The 17722-nt window shown below is 36.7% G+C and overlaps 2 protein-coding genes across 2 annotated transcripts; both read right to left on the bottom strand.

Annotated features, from left to right (window-relative positions):
- Window positions 1-1035: 1035 nt before the first annotated feature.
- LOC131980200 (regulator of G-protein signaling 13-like) lies at window positions 1036-2741 on the bottom strand. The gene is made up of 5 exons (XM_059344411.1): window positions 2623-2741; window positions 2450-2509; window positions 2303-2364; window positions 2055-2221; window positions 1036-1963 (listed from the first exon to the last, which is right to left on the bottom strand). Exons 1-5 carry the CDS (start codon window positions 2691-2693, stop codon window positions 1778-1780), a joined length of 546 nt encoding a protein of 181 aa, XP_059200394.1. The 5' UTR covers window positions 2694-2741; the 3' UTR covers window positions 1036-1777.
- A 9139-nt stretch (window positions 2742-11880) lies between these two features.
- Window positions 11881-14064, bottom strand: rgs1 (regulator of G protein signaling 1). The gene is made up of 4 exons (XM_059344416.1): window positions 14054-14064; window positions 13664-13743; window positions 13421-13587; window positions 11881-12462 (listed from the first exon to the last, which is right to left on the bottom strand). Exons 1-4 carry the CDS (start codon window positions 14062-14064, stop codon window positions 12286-12288), a joined length of 435 nt encoding a protein of 144 aa, XP_059200399.1. The 3' UTR covers window positions 11881-12285.
- Between the last annotated feature and the right edge of the window lie 3658 nt (window positions 14065-17722).

Below are 17722 nucleotides of genomic sequence, written 5' to 3'. Positions count from 1 at the left end.
ACTTTCTTGCTGAGAGTTGCATAAGATAAGGTAGGCTCTTGCTAACAGCTGATTAGCTTAGTTTAGCATACACACTGGAAACAAGTGGAACAGGTTAGTTTGGTTCTGTTCAAAGATATTTTGTTTTGTGGGATTAGCATGTTAAATAGTTAAATAGTGAACTTTAAAGGTGCTGGTAGGTGGAATTCCTAACCTTTGACAGAGACAGGCTAGCCATTTCAATTGTCTTTTTTAGCATACAAAGTGGTATTAATCTTCTCATCTCACTCTCAACAAAACAGCAAATAAGCATATGTTCCAAAATGTTGAACTATTGCTTTTAACTCTCCTTAACATTTCAAATTGACCCATTTAAAAGTTTAAAAATCTAAAAAAAAAAAATAATAAAAAAAATTAAGTAAAATAGAAAAAATAAAAATAAAAAATGTGAAATACAATTTAAAAAAAAAATCTGTCATGTAAAACTATTGTATTTTATATGTAGGTCTTTCCAATGTACATAAAAAGTTTTAAAATGCGTTTTTTATTTAAAAAAGAGTGAATTATCCTCATTGATCTGTGAGAGTTAAAGAACACCATTGCACTAAATATTGTTTGAAATGGTTAGTAATGGAGTTATTAATGAAATATAAACAATGTTTATTGTTTTTTTTTAGTATCTGACACTTTTGGATATTGCTGTTCTTGAAAAAACGAACACAACAGGAGAGTTAAGTAAAAATTGGAATCTATAAACATAACAAAGAGACAAAGATAGTTTCAGACTTGTGAGGCATTGTACACTGTTCAGTATTGACTGTGCTGCTGTACACATTTCTCAACTCCACTAGGCAGAACATATTCTATCTATGAGTATATGAATGAAGGAAAAATGCGTGAATGAATTGATGACTAAGTTGCTTGGTAGATTCTTAAGGTGATGTGAAGCTTCTTGTGACCTCATTTGCGTCTGTTTATCTGATAACACCAGATCTTTGTCATCATGGCACCACGACTAAACACTACTACTGTTTAAAATAATTTGCTCTACACAGATTTCAAAGCAAATATATATATATTTTATTAAATATGTACAAGTCCAGCTTCATATTTACATTCACACAAACTGTGGAATACAGCACACCATGTAGCTTATTACAAATTATCATAATTATAAACATAGTTATTTCAGTGTGGCAGCACTGATGTCAGAATGTAAAATAATAAATGCATAACACTGTGCATAAAAATTTAGATAGCATCTACGTATCTATTGCTTTAGTGAGACAACAATAAACTGAAGACGCTGTGCAAATGTAGATACCAGCTCGTGCACTTGCATCTTGGGTGTTTTTTTGCACCACATACACTTCCTGGCGCCTCATGAAGAAAGTCCCTAGCAATTTCACTACAAAATTGTGGCGTCTCTGGGAAGTCCTTTGCTTTACAGCGTGATCTCAGCATCGGCTAAAGCACAACTGTAGCATTTTTTTTTGGCCTCAACCCATCATTTTCCCGTATACCAGCGAGATCTGAACAAACTCTTTTCAGTTTGATTACATTATATTTGGGTGAGGCCAACCGCAAAGCATGTCTTCCCCAACACAGAGGAAAGGCATGTGTTGAAACTAGCATGCTTTGGCGCTTTTTTGGTGTTTAAAGAATCACAGCCAGTGATCGTGGGACAAGCAAACAGACACCACGGCTTCTCTCAGGTAGTCCAGAATTTGGCTCAAGTTCACAGAACAGCTTCTACAAAAAAACAATGTCTGTTTTTCTCTTGTTTTTTTTTGTTTTTTTACATCTGTTCTGATTCTGTCGTGGAGTCCAGTAGAGTCTGATAGATGTCAGACCTGAGGAAACGTGGGTAAGAGTCCCTCTCCATGAGACCGTAGACGATCCTCTGGGCATCGTCGAAGCACACTGTGGTGGGCGTCTTCAAGTTCCGCCTGATCAGATCTCTGGTCCTGTGATCAATGTTGATCTGGAAGTGGACAATAAATAAAATTGTAACAGAGGTATTGGGAAAATAACTATAAACATGTCTGCATTATGAGCCCCCTTGTGCTGCTTACCTCCCGTGGAGCCTCGACTTGAATGTAGCTTTTGAAGATCTTTTTCGCCCTGGAGGACATCCTGAAGGAAGACTTGATCTTCTTGTAGTCCTCACACACCAGCCAAAACTCAATGTTTTCATCACTGAACTCTGACTTCAAGAAGGCCTGGAATATCTTCATACCATCTAAAAAGACAGAAAAAGTTAACAGCTAGCCAGCATTAGGGAATAATATTGACTAGGAAATTTGGTTCTTGATTAACTTACATTTGGATGACAGAAGTGTCTCAAGTGAGCGCGACCACTGGGACATCTCCTCGAAACAAAGCCTGCAAAATAAGCGTAAAAAAATGGTCATTCACATGTGCAACAAGTATGCCAACAGTACAGATGTTTCCACTTTTCTTTACTTACCCTTCAGTGTTAGCGGCTTGAGATGATCTACACTGCAGACGAGACTTCAATCTTCCTCCCCTGCAACCAAACACAAACCAGAAAAGTGTGTTATACAGATGTGTTCTTCTTATATTAAAAGGTTGATCAGCAATGGATAAAAAAGTAGTTAGTGTAAATGTTAACATATTTACCTCTTCTTGTTTTCAGTATCCATGTTGAGTTCCTGCAGCTCCCTTGGTGGTGACGCGACTAGACTCGGCATGGCATCAATGCTTTGTACTGTGTGTTGGGCTGCTCTTAGAGAGTTGTGAGATCTACTGCTGCCACTGTGTCTGTATGATAAATCCGCCCCACTAATATATGTACAGCAGAAGTCTGAAAGGAGGTTGGTGAGTAGCGTCACAACATCATGCTGCACTAACCACAGAAAAAGAGGAAGTTGGGGATGACGCAAGCCTGTGCGGATTGCGACTACAGTCTGCGTGTACTGTACTTAGACCTGCATTCATCGCTACTTGTTTGTTTTAAAGTCTGGGGATGCAAATAGGGCAGTGGAACATTCAACAGCAGATAGGCAAATGCTTTAATCTCAGTTCCAGTTTGCCTCGAGAGCCAGTGTCACAGTTTCAGCCTTTGGAAAACAATCCCTTTACAAGTGAAAAGTTGAACTTGTGAGCATTAAAACTGCTCCAACTAGGTATGACAACTAGCTTTAGGTTGCTAAATGTTAGCTAGTAACTAATGTAAAGCAATGGAATAACATTTTGTATTCTGGTAAATTTGTTTTCATGCAGATAGTTAGATGAGAAGATATACTATTCTAATGTCTGTATGCTGAATATAAAGCTGCAGCCAGCAGTGGATTAGCTTAGCTTAGCATTAAGACTGGAACGAGGTGAAAACAGGTACCTTGAAACTGACAGTATGCTAAGCTAAGCTGCTGGCTGTAGCTTTATATTTAACATACAGCCACGAGAATAGCATAAAGGTATCAAATTTCATCTACCAGCACCTCTTCTCATCTAACTCCTAACAAGAAAATAAACAAGTAGATGCCCCTTAATTAGAAAAAAGTTGATCCGTTTCCTAGCTAACATTAGCTAAGTGACAAAGCTCTTTTTTTTTTAAATGTCAAACTATTGCTTAATTAGTTAAGTTATAGCTACATTGGACTGTTTACTGAGGTCATTTGACTGGTTCAAAAGAAGATGGTTTCTTCATTCTTTACTACTACAATTCTTCAGTGCTGCCAGTTATGGAAGTCAGCAAAGGTCAAAGCTCTCTGCAATGACAGTGGTGGAAAAAGTATTCAGATCCTTTTTTCAGAAAAAGTACTAATACCACACTGTGAAATTACTCCACTACAAGTAAAAGTCCTGCATTCAAAACTTACTTAAGTAAAAGTACAAAAGTACAAGCAAGAAAATATACTTAAAGTATAAAAAAAGTACTCGTTATGCAGAATGGACCCACTTAGATTGTGATATACTACATATTCCAAATATACTATTGGATTATAATTGATGCATTTACGTTAGGGCTCATTTTAACTACTTAATATACTGTTATGAGGGATCATTTTAAGAAAATGTCTAATCACTTTAAATTCATGATGTTTTTTATGTTAAGTCTCAACCTAAAAAGTAACTAAAGCTGTCAGATAAATGTTGTGGAGGAAAAAGTACAATATTTACCTCAAAATGTAGTGGAGTAGAAGTATAAAGTTACATTAAATGGAAATACTTAAGTAAAGTACAAGTACCTCAAAAATGGACTTAAGTACAGTACTTGAGTAAATATACTTAGTTACATTCCACCACTGTGCAATGGCAACAGGCATAAAACATAATAAATGGCCGCCGCTCTGGCCGTCTTATTTTGTTGATTTAAATGGGAATGTTAAATGTGTTCTTTACACATTTAACACATTTATTTCTTACTGTCTCATTGACTCCCTTTCTTCTCAGGAACTAATCTACCCGCTCAGAAAAAGTTACATCGTCTCACTTTGATAATGTTCTCAAATCATGGTGAAATCACATTAAACTGTGCCTTTTCTGCAGGTTTTTTTTCTTTGGTGTCATACATCTATCTGAAACTGTTAAGTAAAGACTGTTGCTGCATAATACAGGGTCTCTGCAGGTTTTCAACAAGTGAAATTTAAGACTTTTTAAGACTTTTTTAAGACCATAATGAATACAATTTAAGACCCATTTCACATCCATACTAGCAAAAAGTACAAAAAACATGAAGGCGCGCACAACACACACTAGCTGGTTGTGCTTGATAAATTCTGACCGGGCTGCACAGGTACTTTGTTCTGTTTTATATTTATGTTATAGCGTCCTTAAAAGTTGAAACATTTAAAAAAGTGAGACTAAAGTTTATGCATTTGTTCTGAATAAAAATAATTATTCACATTATTTTTTTAGACATTTAAAAGTCTTAAATTCAAATTTAAAAAATAAAATAATTATTAATATTAATTTACTACCCTTCAAGGCCATTACAGACAAAAATGTCCACTTTCAAAAAAATGCTATAAAAACTTTACAGATTAATATTTTTTCTACATTTTTCTGCATAAACCTTTGAAACAACGTCCACCTTGCCCATAACTACCAAACACTCACAATCATTTGAGGATTTTCAAAATCATATTTGAGACATTTTAAGAGATTTTAAGAGAATTTAAGACATTTTAAGGCCTTAAATTCAAATTGGATTTTAGACATTTTAAGACCTTTTAAGCCCCTGATACCCTGTTAATAAAGTAAATCCTTCAAAATGCAGTTCTTTTAAGCTTGTATTTCTGCTCTTGTATCTTGTTTTGTCATAGCTTTAGACATTTGAAACTTTCTGCTAATGACTAATGTTATACAACCTAGGGAATGCCTTTGGTTCCATGTTATAGCTTCTTGCCATTACTTGATCTTTGGCCGTGGAGGCAGACAGGAAATATAGGGGGGAAACAGGGTGGGGATGACATTAAATACAAGTCGCCCACCCGAACCAAACCAGTGACAGTGCTAGACGGTGGGCTTAGCCGCCCAAGCGTTTCCTTTTAAGATACGAGTGAAGCTTGTAGGCACCGGAAGCTCAATCGCGTATCTGTGGGTGGTCTAGTGGCTTTATTTTCTAAGTGGGTTTTTAAAATCTAAAATCTAAGATTGACACCTAACCAGTTTGTCTGTTTCATTGAGTACAACATCTCCTCAATTCTTCCTCTGTGTGTTGTGAGCTGTGTCACTGACGAATGTTTCATTAACTTCCTGTTATGTTGACAGGAAGTTGTAACAAAAGCAAAAGCTTTTCACTTGTCATGTGGACATTCCCCTGAGTTTTTCAAGAAATTATGATCAGTGTTTTAACTAAGTCTCCAGTGTAGGTTCTTCCCTTTTCTGCTATGGTCCAGTAGCAATGATTAAGCAACATGACAATGATGAGAACTTTTTAGGAGGAAATTGTCGCTGGTTTTTATGACTAGTAACTTTGTCTTAAAAAAACCCCTTCAACCACAAAAAGATGTTACTTCCTGATCTTCATGGGAGATACTAAAATCTTGAACTCCCACATTTTCAGCCAACATGGTCCAATTTCTCCTCCTCGTGTCAATGTTGTATGTAATAGCATCTTGCCTTATGGCTCAAGGCTTGCATCCCATGTGGACTAATTTAGTGTACTTCTCTCTTCTCAGACAATGGTAAAATGTCCCAAAAGGGCTCAAAGATACCGTTCAGTTATCAAGATTTTTTAGCTGCACTAAAAATAGGTCCAAAATAATCTGACTATTACATCACTTCTGTAGTTACCTGAACATGTCCGGATCAATTTGAAGCTCTTACTGTGTAATTTTGAAGTTAATGGCAATCCATCCAGCAGTTATCGAGACATCCAACCTATCCTCATACATGTACAATACCTTACTGAAAAACCATTTCTTTTAGGCAGCAAAACAACATGGGGAGGTTTACATAAAGATTGTTGTTTATGTTAAAATAACTACTTAATTTATAGAACGCTGGACACAAACAGTGTGTGTGGGTGTTTATCCAGCGTAGGGATGCGTGTTTGGAAGAAACCTGCCAACTGGAGCATCTATAACATTAACGGTCAATTAATTGATTAATCACTTTGTTTTTATACATACTCCAATATGTATAAAAATATGCATACATAGGCAAAAATAAAATATATATATACATACAGTACTATGCAAAAGCCTGTTTTGATAATGGATGCTTTTATTTTGAAAGGAAGAAAAAAGACTGTTGAGAGGTGATACTGTAAAGATAACTTCAAGGAGTTCAATGTTTTATGTTTTAGCCCCCGAAGAGACATGAGGTTAGTTTTCACAGTAATCTTCATATTTAAGTGTGTTTTGTGTTTAAATAAGTTTTGGTTAAAATTAAACTCAGTAATTCATGCTAGCAAGGTTTGATACAGTAACCTAGTTTTGCTCAAATTAATACTCTTGTAATTCTGTGTGTTTTATAATTGTTATTGCAACTTTCAGTTTAGCTTCATCCAACTTAATTCTCAGCTCATTGGCTTATTGATGTACGGACGCAGAACTGAACGCTCGGCGTGTTTCAGTTCAGTGATACTGATATGCAGTCAGAGGTAAAATTACAATAAAAAAATAAACAGATCAATTAAAAATTCCACAAGATCAACCAAATTCACCGATCATCGATTAATTATTCCCATCCCTAACCCAGCCTGCCCTGTAACAATAAGTAAAACACATTTTTATCACTTACTTTTTATGTTCAAACCTATAAATCTACTTTATCCTGATTCATTTGACCCACATACTTTTTTTTAATGTCATCCTGCTTTTGTGTCTCAGTCTGCAATTGCACTGCACTGTTTTTTGCTTCTGTTTTTCCAATTAATCTGCACTTTCAACTGAATTGAATCATAATGTAACTTCAACATCAACAGATGGAGACATGATGTCCACACTGAATACTGTGGCAATACATTTTCACCGAAATGCCAGGATCTGTACAAATTTTGCAAGAAACGTCAAAACATGCAACACATCTTTGTAAATATTAGTAAAGGTTATAACTGGTTTGGCTATCAAGCAAACCAAGTACTGTTTTTTCACATTGACAGTGTCAGTTTGCACGACAGGAAATGTTTTTTTTGGGAGGCAGCTGTTGATTGCTGCGGTGACAGAAACTGTTATCTCAGACATTTTCTTTATCGGTTGCAGCACCAGTCTGTGAGTTTCCTCCATCAACTGCTGTCACCCTGAGAATTATGACTTTGCTCAGTTTCTGCCATTTTTATGTCTTCTTCACTTCCTGCAAGCAATATCTGCTGCAGTTTTGCTCAGCTACACGTTGCTTCATACCAATAAGTGCAGATAAGGGTTATTACTGTAAACTAAAACTGAAACTAAAACAAACATGAGTACCGGTAAAAATATTTTTTGGGAACTGAAACTAAACAAGCGTAAAATTGTGATGATCGCACGTACTATTCACACTCACACAGCCTCACAAACACTTGACCTCCAGGCCACATTTCAGCCTTCTAGAGCAAAAACTCTTGCAGTAAAAAAAGTGTTTTTGTGAAGTGACAAACTCACAGAGCGAGCTGTAGAGCAGCCGGTTGCAGCTAGAAACTGCTCTCTATTGGGTCCAATGAGGCCTACTGCAAGGCTGTATAGCAGGTGAACAGTTTGTGAAGTATGAAAGGGGCGGGATTAAGTATAAGGGCGGGGCTAATCTCACCCTTGATTGAGGAACTCCCTGTTGAGTGCAATAATGCCTCTTAATTAAAGACTCCACGACAAACGCTTCATGAGTTTGGCCGTGGTACGTAAACCCATTTAGAAGTTATGCGCCTTTTTGTTCCAGGGAAATCCCCTTTTTAGCCAATTGACATGAACATAAACACACAACTTCACACACACATATAATTGACCCCTAAAGGTCAGTGTTCTAGGGCAAAAACTGTGGCTGTTAGAGCTTAACATTAGCTGCAAAACAACCAACTGGCCGGACATAAAGAGCTGCTGGGCACATTGAATACAAATTAGAGTTGTGACGTTCATGATTGAACCAAATCTATTGAACAGCTCTTTAACAGTAACAATCGAGAGTGAGTTGCAGTTGTGAGTCGCTCTTTTTTTGTTTGTTTGTGTATTAGCAGGCACAAGGGGAGGAGCACAGCATGTGGGGTGCTCATTTAATATGCAAATATCACATGGCATCATCTGAATTGTCCATGTTGCCTTTATGTGTGTGCCTCAGTAGTCAGTACTGCATTGGTCCAAGACAAAATGAGAAAAGAGAATGCAGCAGCATCTGGATGCACTTTTCTGACAACAAAAACAGTAAAGCAAAGTGTAATATTTGCCAGAATAATTCAAACTCAGATATCTCACCAGTAGAATATATATTGGTGTGATGCCTACATTTGAATGATTCTCATCCAAATCTCACCCTATTGTCCCTCCCAGTGATTAGTTATGATGATTATCCCCAAGCTGGCTTCTTAAAAATAAATTAATATGACAATGAGTCAGTCTTTTGAACGGCTCTTTGAAAGGAACGGCTCCAAAAGACCCAGCTCCCTTCAAAGAGCCATAAATCCCATCGCTCATAAAAAATGATTTCCTTGAAGAAATCTAAGACTAAAGTGAAATCATTCTGCCTGGTTAAAAAGCTAATACAAATAAAATGACAATAAATTTAATTAAAATTCAGTTGTTGTTGTTGTTGTTACTGTTGTTGTTGTTTTTAGCTATAATTGATCCCACTTTTTAAAAAAAGACAGCATAAATTTCTGTCAACTCAAGACAGGTGGTGCTAAAGGAGATGGGACACTGTGCATAACTAAAATAAAAACAGAATAAACATCTTGTCGTTGCTGTGTTTGACTGAATTTGGGTTGCAAGGGATTTGGAATTGGGGCTGTAACAAGTATCTTGTATGTCTTGTGGAGTTAAAAACAAAAACATGATTTAAATTCTGCAGTAGTTGAAATGCTGATTTAACCAAGTTATTCAGCTCAGGACTAATGTTGGGGTCAGGTTGGAATTTCAGGCAAAAACTTTCATGTGAATGTGCTAGTAAAAGTTGAATAATACTCAAGTTGAATCCCAAATCAAAAGATTAAAAAGTTCTCCAACTTTTTTTTTTTTTTTTTTGCAAATATAGCTCCACATTTCGGAGGCAAAAACAAAAACAAATTACTGTAAAATAAAACTACTAAAACTCAAATCAAACAGAAACTAAACTTAAAAAAAACCTTAATGAAAATTAAAACTCTACTACAACCTCGGTGCAGATAACACATGTGGTTTATCACAAGCAGTCCTTTTGCCCACCAAACTCAACCTTCTCCCACAGAGAGGTGAGTGCAACCAGACTTGTCTAAACTGGAGGAAGTTGCGGTGAGCTGTCTGCACAACACTGTGTATCGTACAACACGTCTTAAAATAAATCCCTCCCTACATTCAATGGTACCAACACAAAGAGAACAAAATGTTTGTGTAACATCCTGCAGTCACATGGAGAAACCTCGCTGTGCCTACTTCCACTTTCCATATACCAAAAAAAAAACAACACGTCCAGGCCGTGCATGCAAATGGGAGCAAAAGAGCATTTCAGGCCTCATGAACTTTTGATCCAACTCCTATGTGCGTAGTTTACTCTCTGCACATCATGTCTTAATGTCGGAACACTGCTTTATTGCGCGCTTTTGTATTTGCATGCTTTTTACATAGACAATTGCATAAGCTTGTTAAATCCTCCATGTCCTAGCTCGTCATGACAAAGCAAAACCGACCTGATAAAATACAGTCTAATACTGTCTAAAACTCTGCATGGCACAACCTACACTAATCTGCCTTTGAAGGGAGATTTATGAGCTTAGTTAGAGAGGATTTTCCCATCACATCTGATTTAAAGTTGTGATTTGAATCCTCTCAGATATACGTATTTTTAACGATGAATGAACTCCAACTGAATAGTCACCGAAAGTGCACCCCCGCCCACGTCTGTCTGTCAAATTTAACTTGAGATGTGGTTGATTCATGCACTTCCTCTTCACAATCTCCTCCGATCTGCAGCTGAGTTGTTGCACAAACGCGCCACACAGAGACAGGAAGTGTGAAGCGTTTTCTTCTTTCTTTTGTAGTTGTGTCATCTTGTTTACTGAACGATGCTGCAGCTTGAAGGACTCTGTTGCCATCTGGTGTATTTTTTCACCATATTAAAATAAGCCCACGAGTCTTCTGTGACAACAGCAGTGCCGATTTGCATCCCATTCAAAAGGGCCGCACCCGAATGTCATTCAGCTGAAAATATTTAGTCTTTAACCTCCTCAATTCGTATTAGTCCTCTGTGGGGGGACATGCCACCGAGGCTTTTATTGTAAACACAATACATGCAGTCTATTTGAGTGGTGATGCACGGTGTAGAGCTCATGCTGGGCTTTGTAGTGATGTAACACACATGGGACTGTGACCAAGACAACATGTTTTGGGAAATGCAGTTAAAAAAAGTTTTTTATGACAGTAGGGGAGCAAATTAACACATTTCTTTTTCTTAAGCATGGTGTTGTATATTTATGAGTGTTTTAACTGTGTTAAATCAAGTGTGTGTTAATTTCAAGCCTTTTGAAATACATGTTTTAACCCATAGGGAGACTGTGGCACTTCTCATTATTAAACTTTTTCCATACTTCAGTAAACAGCACTGAGCACCGGCAGCATAAAATGTTGAAAATGACACACGCATGCATGTGCACACACTATGTATCACCAGTTAGAAGCATGCAAAATAACTCTAATATTACATTTTTAATAGGGAATTGAGTTATATAATGTTAATGTAAGCACTGTGACGTTCTTTTTGTAGAGAAGACTGGCCTGATGTCCACAACAAGGGACATGTTGGTTGAAAACATTTTTTTCCAAGATCAAGATTCTGTAGTAATTGAATTTTACTTAATATATTTGATAAAATATATTAAATACAAATGCGTCCTTGATTTTGAGGCAGTTGTTTAAGTAACTTTAATATAAAAATGTTTGAGATAGAATCTACTTATTTTGATCACATTAAATATAATCTTTATGTGTATGTAATTCTAAATCAAGAGAATTTTGAATAAATCCAACACAATAGAATTAGTCAGTTTTTAATTGACAGGCACTTCCTGTTAAGTTGTTATTAACTCAACTTGTAACGTAGTTAGATTTAATTAATAATATTGCGTGCAATCTGTTGCCTCAATTTTATTGAGTAGCTATTGTTTATCTTTTTCATACATGCCATTTACTTAAAAAAAATCTACATCTTTAATATTTTTTCTTTCGTTTCAGAAATATATCAAAAACCAGGACAAGAAAACACCAAGACCAAGACAGATGTTTAACAATACACTCACATATTTATTTGCATGTGAAAGTTGAATTTCTCAAAGCATATTATGATTTATATTTGCATAATCAATTAGATGAAGTGTTGATAATACTTTACAATTAAGAAAGTCTTTTTTTTATAATTAATTTCATAGGGCGGAGGAGAGAAAATAGATAACAAAAGAATGTGCTTAATCTCTTTAAAGATTTTTTTTTATTATTATTTTTTTTTACCGTAACATAATTAAAGAGATAAAGTATAATACAAGCCACAAATTCTCTTGAGCTGGAACTGTCTACTGAATCACACAGGTCGAGAAAAGCTATTCCTGCTACACTTGGGATCTGGATTGTATGGCGTAAACCTGTTATCCACACTGAAATCAAAGAGTGCTACAGCAGATCAGAGTTGAGAGAGAGAAGATTTCTCGAGCCTCCGTCTGAGAGGCTTTCATTTTTAAAACAGTCACCTTGAATCGGTTCTCCTCAGGAGTCCCTGATAGATGTCAGACTTTAGGAAGCGCGGGTAGCAATCCCTGGCCATGAGACTGTAGATGAGCTTCTGTGCCGTATCAAACGAAGTCAGGGAGGGCTGGGAGATGTTCTTTGTTATGTTTTCTCTGGTACTGCAATCTATGTTGATCTGGAATCAAACAAGATTGCCCAGGGGCTTCTTATAGCGACTGTTTCCCACATCATTCACAGGGGTAAGAGTACATTTTTGTAGTGCTCCCACAGTAAAAACACACAAAGACACACCTTTATATCAGTCACTATAGCACCATAGGCCAAATTCACATAACAAACACACTTGAAGGCTTTTTAAGAGTAGAATTCGAGCACTTTTCAAGCAGTTTTCAGGTACCTAAAGCAAAAATGTCCACACTGTCAAAGGCTTTAAAAAAAAAAAATCACATCTACAGTCATGGAAAAAATGATTAGATCACCCTTGTTTTATTCAGTTTCTTGTTCATTTTAATGCCAGCTATAACTAAAGGTACATTTGTTTGGACAAATATAATGATAACAACAAAAATAGCTCATGAGAGTTTAATTTAAGAGCTGATATCTAGACATTTTCCATGGTTTTCTTGATAATAACCAAAATCATTATCAAGAAAACCAAAAATTTAACTCTTATGAGCTATTTTTGTTGTTACCATTATATTTGTCCAAACAAATGTACCTTTTGTTGAAAAAATGAACAAGAAATTGAAGAAAACAATGGTCTAATAATTTTTTTCCATGACTGTATATTGTTACTATTAAAAAGCAATTATGAAAAATTACGGGGGAATAAAAGAGCCCTCTTAAAGGCACAGAGTGGAAAATGGAAAAATGCCCCCAGTCAATCTAGCTCCGGGGCTGCTCCATGTCAGGTATGCAAGCCAACAAACAAATATGACAGGATGTGATTGTTTTACTTCAAATATTTAAAGAAATTAGGACTTTACATGACTGATTGCGTAGCAAAAAACAGCAGAAAATGTTAAAAAAAAATCAAGCATTTTTCAAGGAGCATATTCTAAATTCTAATATTTTTCAAATTCTTTGTACGAGATTACAAATAAATAATTTTTCAAATTTTGTTTGTTGTTCACCTGTCTGGGCGCTTCTGAATGGACAAACTCTGAGTAGATCCGGTTGGCAGAGGAGATCATCTCTGGCGTCGTCTTGATTTTTTTATACTCCTCACAGGCGAGCCAAAACAGTATGTTCTCCTCGCTGTACTCGGACTTCAGAAACTCCCGGAACGCTATCTGCCCGGCTGTAAAAATCACAAACCAGGGTAAGCACGTTGCGTCACATCGGATCAAATATACGAGCAGAAATTGAAGCCTCACCTTTACAACTGAGGACTTTGTCCACAGATTCACCCCAAGTTTCAACATCCTCCAGTGGGTCCTTGGGGAAGCAACACAATCTACCCTTGAAAAGAGCATCAAGATCTATCACTAGCCCAGTTATCTGTAAACGCCACAGCACATACAACCTGAAAACCACACTGCCAGGACAAGATATTAACCATTTCCAACATGTTTAAGATGAACTTTAACGCATTGAACAACTAACAGCAACTTCACATCACTACCAGCCTCTTCAAAAATAAAGGCACAATGCAAAGTGACACTTACAGTGAATGAAAAGTTCCTTGGTATTTTCCACATGGCTGCTGTAATCTGTTGCCTGCTTAAAATGGTAAAGGCCCAATAATCAAATATGCAGTAACTCACTTTATAGCCATCTCCTCGTCCTCTACAAAGGGAGACAGAGATAAGATCCTGCCAGACTGAAGATGGGGTTGGGATTGGAAACGAGGGAGTCAAGTGACTGAAGAAATCTAAATGACCCCCACCCAACACGAATGGAATATATGGAAATCTGTATGCAAAGTGTTGTTGTTGGGAGAGACAGGGCATCCTTCCATGTCTGCGGCACATCCAGGAGGAGAGAGGAGGCTGTGATTTAACCTGACCGCACCTGTTGTCCAAAAACAGTGGTCACCACTTCAGGGATAGTTTTGTGTTGTTTGGGGAACTTATCCATAGTCAGTGTATAACGTACATAACGGGACAAAACTGATTATCAGTTTAAATGTATTGTATCTTTAGAATGTTTGGTAACGCTTTATATTAAGGTCCTTGTAATAACCATTAATTAACAAGTAATAAGGCCCTTGTAAGTCCTTACAAGATGCTTATTAACATTATTGTGTGTTTATAAGCTTATTTAAGTGTTAATAATGGCATTACAAACACCCATGACCCACCTATTATGTCTTTGCCATGCCTTTATTAATCTTATTTTGTTTGCTTATTGATATTAAAATATACTTTATTGCTCATCTATTATAAGTTAACTTTAAGTTAACTATGCTTTTTGCAACTACCGGATCTAAAGCGAGAACAATGCCTTATTACTTGTTAATTAATGGTTATTAAGGACCTTATTATAAAGCCTTACCGAATATTTTCACCACTTTACCTTGCCGTCAGACATCCCTGTTTAGTTTTACTATTATAATCAGTTTTATTATCAGTACATTTCTCAGGTCATGCATTCAGCCATCTGCAAAAAACATTAACTAATACCATTTTTTTTTTAAATTATGAAACAGGCTACATTTTACCAAAGCAACAAATAATTCAGTGTTTATTTTGGTTGTGGGTTTCCATGGTTACATTCCCCCTATTCCCCACATGAGCAGCCCTGCCCATCTACCCCCCTCCCCAAACTTCTTTCTCCACGGACTTTGTCGTTCTCTATCGTGGGGGGGCCACCAGACTCCTTTGACAAAAACAGTGATTTTACCTAGCAGAGCATGTTAGTTGCTGTTCAATGGCTGCCTCAATCTGCTAATAAGTTTGTGTTACTGAGTGGCTTCGGTGAATAAGAACTAACCCTTTAAAATACCAAAGTCGAACAATAACATAAACAAACTAACCGATCAAGGCAGTGGTAGACGAGCATCTTGCGTAGAAAAGCAGGGTAAAATTACTGTTTTTGTGTTTTGTGGTGGCTTTGAAGAGAGCATATATGGATATAACTTTTAGCTGTTTGGTGAAGCAGTAAAAAGGTGTTAATACAGCATACGCTTAAACTAATACTGACTTGTTTTATTGGTGTGTCACTCTTTAGACGCCTAAAATACATTTAGCTGTTGCTTCCATCCGTAGCAGTACATTGCTTGGCTTTTATGTCAGTAATACAATGCCGCTTAAAAAAAAATTGAACTATCCCTTAAATGTGGATGTCACAATATGAGTGACAGTTTTTATCTCTACATAAATGAGCTGTTTTTAGGATTATTTTAACACTTATATTTTAGATTATAAAAAGTAATGTTTTGGTCATCTCTATATATTTATGCATATAATCAGGAATGTGGTAACATTATGGCTGCTGTGGTGGAGTACTTCATGCCAAATTCAGAATAAGAGTTGCTTAAAGCAAAACACACTTGTTAGGAAGTTCTGGGGAAAGATCCTAACCATAAACAAATAGGCATAAACAAATTCACTATTCAGGAAAACTCCCTGTCATCCTGCCATTTGCATATCTGCAGTGCTCCTTATTCATCAAAGTGACAAAAGCATAAACAAGCACCAGTTTATAAATGTGTCTTGTACTTCAGTTTTTGCAGGTGATCACTGACCCATGAAACAGAAAGGTCTGATTTTTGCGTGTTCATAGATTAGTCAATCTCAGCTGCAAATCTGCACTGGTTTTAGAATACAGAAACAAAAAGTCCTGAGGTGATAGATGAAATGTTAAGGGATCACCAAGGTTATTATATTTCATCCTGAGGGGAACAGGAGTGTGTGTTCTTTTTTAACAAGCCATCCAGTAGTTGTCAAGATGTTTCACTGAAAATCATAAATGTGAGGTGCCTGAGGAAAAGTCAGGGGATCACCAAAGTCATGTAAAATGTAGTACCAATCTACTATCTAGCTGATATTCAGATACTTCTGAAGTTGCATGAAACTCTGACTTGTTGTCAGTGCAACAGGAAAAGTCAGAGGATCACATAATTTGTTGGGGTTCATCCTCTTGGGCTCATGAATACCTGTACATAATTGTATGCCTATCCATTCAATGGTGGTCAAGACGTTACAAAAATATTAAAATGTCAACTAGCTGGTGGTACTACAGGAAAAGTCAGAGGATCGCCATATTTGTTGAGTTTCATCCTCTGGGGAACATTAATGCATGTACCTAATTGTATGCCTATCCATTCAATGGCGGTCAAAACATAAAAAAAATACTAAAATGTCAACTAGCTGGTGGTACTACAGGAAAAGTCAGAGGATCACGATAGTCGTTGGGGTTCATCCTCTGGGGAACACGAATACCTGTACATAATTGTATGCCTATCCATTCAATGGTGGTCAAAACATTACAAAAATACTAAAATGTCAACTGACTGGTGGTACTACAGGAAAAGTCAGAGGATCACAACATTTGTTGGGGTTCATTCTCTGAGGCTCATGAATATCTGTACATAATTGTATGCCTATCCATTCTATGGTGGTCAAGACGTCACAAAAAAACTAAAATGTCAACCGGCTGGTGGTACAACAGGAAAAGTCAGAGGATAGCCATATGCATTGGGGTCCGTCCTCTGGGGCTCATGAATACCTGTAAAAACTTTCATGGTAATTGATACAGTTGTTGTTGGGATATTTCAGTCTGGACATGAAACAGGTGCAGTCAAAACTACTCTGTTAGGTTTAGGTAAAAAATCATGGTTTAAATAAGTATGATCATTACATATAGTTACGTACGTAAGTAAACATACATTTCATTACATTATGCTACCAGACGTTACATTAACATTAGGTTACTTTACACTGCTTTACTTTTTGTCAGTTAGGAACAAGTTAACTTAGGTAAAATAAAATAAATCAGCTTTGTGTTTGTTTCACACAGAAAACAAACAGTTGTCTTCTGGGTTAAAGTGCTGTGCTTGTTTAACCCGTCGGCAGACTCGCCCACAGAAAAGGTTCAGTGAAGAGACCCATCAAAATCTGCTTACTCATATCACCGCATTAGCACAATATCACATTATCTCTCTCCCACGTAACACCTGTCATAGCAAGGAAATTCACTCCAACATTAGATAATAGTTCATTCAGATCAGTAAATTTCTCAGGTCATGCATTCATCCATCTGCAAAAAACAGTAACTAATACCATTTTCAGGAGGTTTTTTTTTTTTTTTTTATCATGAAAGAGGCTACATTTTACCAAAGCAGCAATTAATTCAGTGTTTATTTTGGTTGTTGGCTTCCATGGTTGCTGTGCCCCACAAAACTTTCCCCCTTTTCCCCACATGGGCAGCCCTGCACAACTTTCCCCCTGCCCAAACTTCTTTCTACACGGACTTTGTCGTTCTTTATCGTA

The sequence above is a fragment of the Centropristis striata genome, chromosome 11 (assembly GCF_030273125.1).
Source record: "Centropristis striata isolate RG_2023a ecotype Rhode Island chromosome 11, C.striata_1.0, whole genome shotgun sequence".
Taxonomy (NCBI): Eukaryota; Metazoa; Chordata; class Actinopteri; order Perciformes; family Serranidae; genus Centropristis; species Centropristis striata.
Note: the sequence above shows the minus strand (reverse complement) of the source record. Positions and strands in the feature narration are given on the sequence as shown.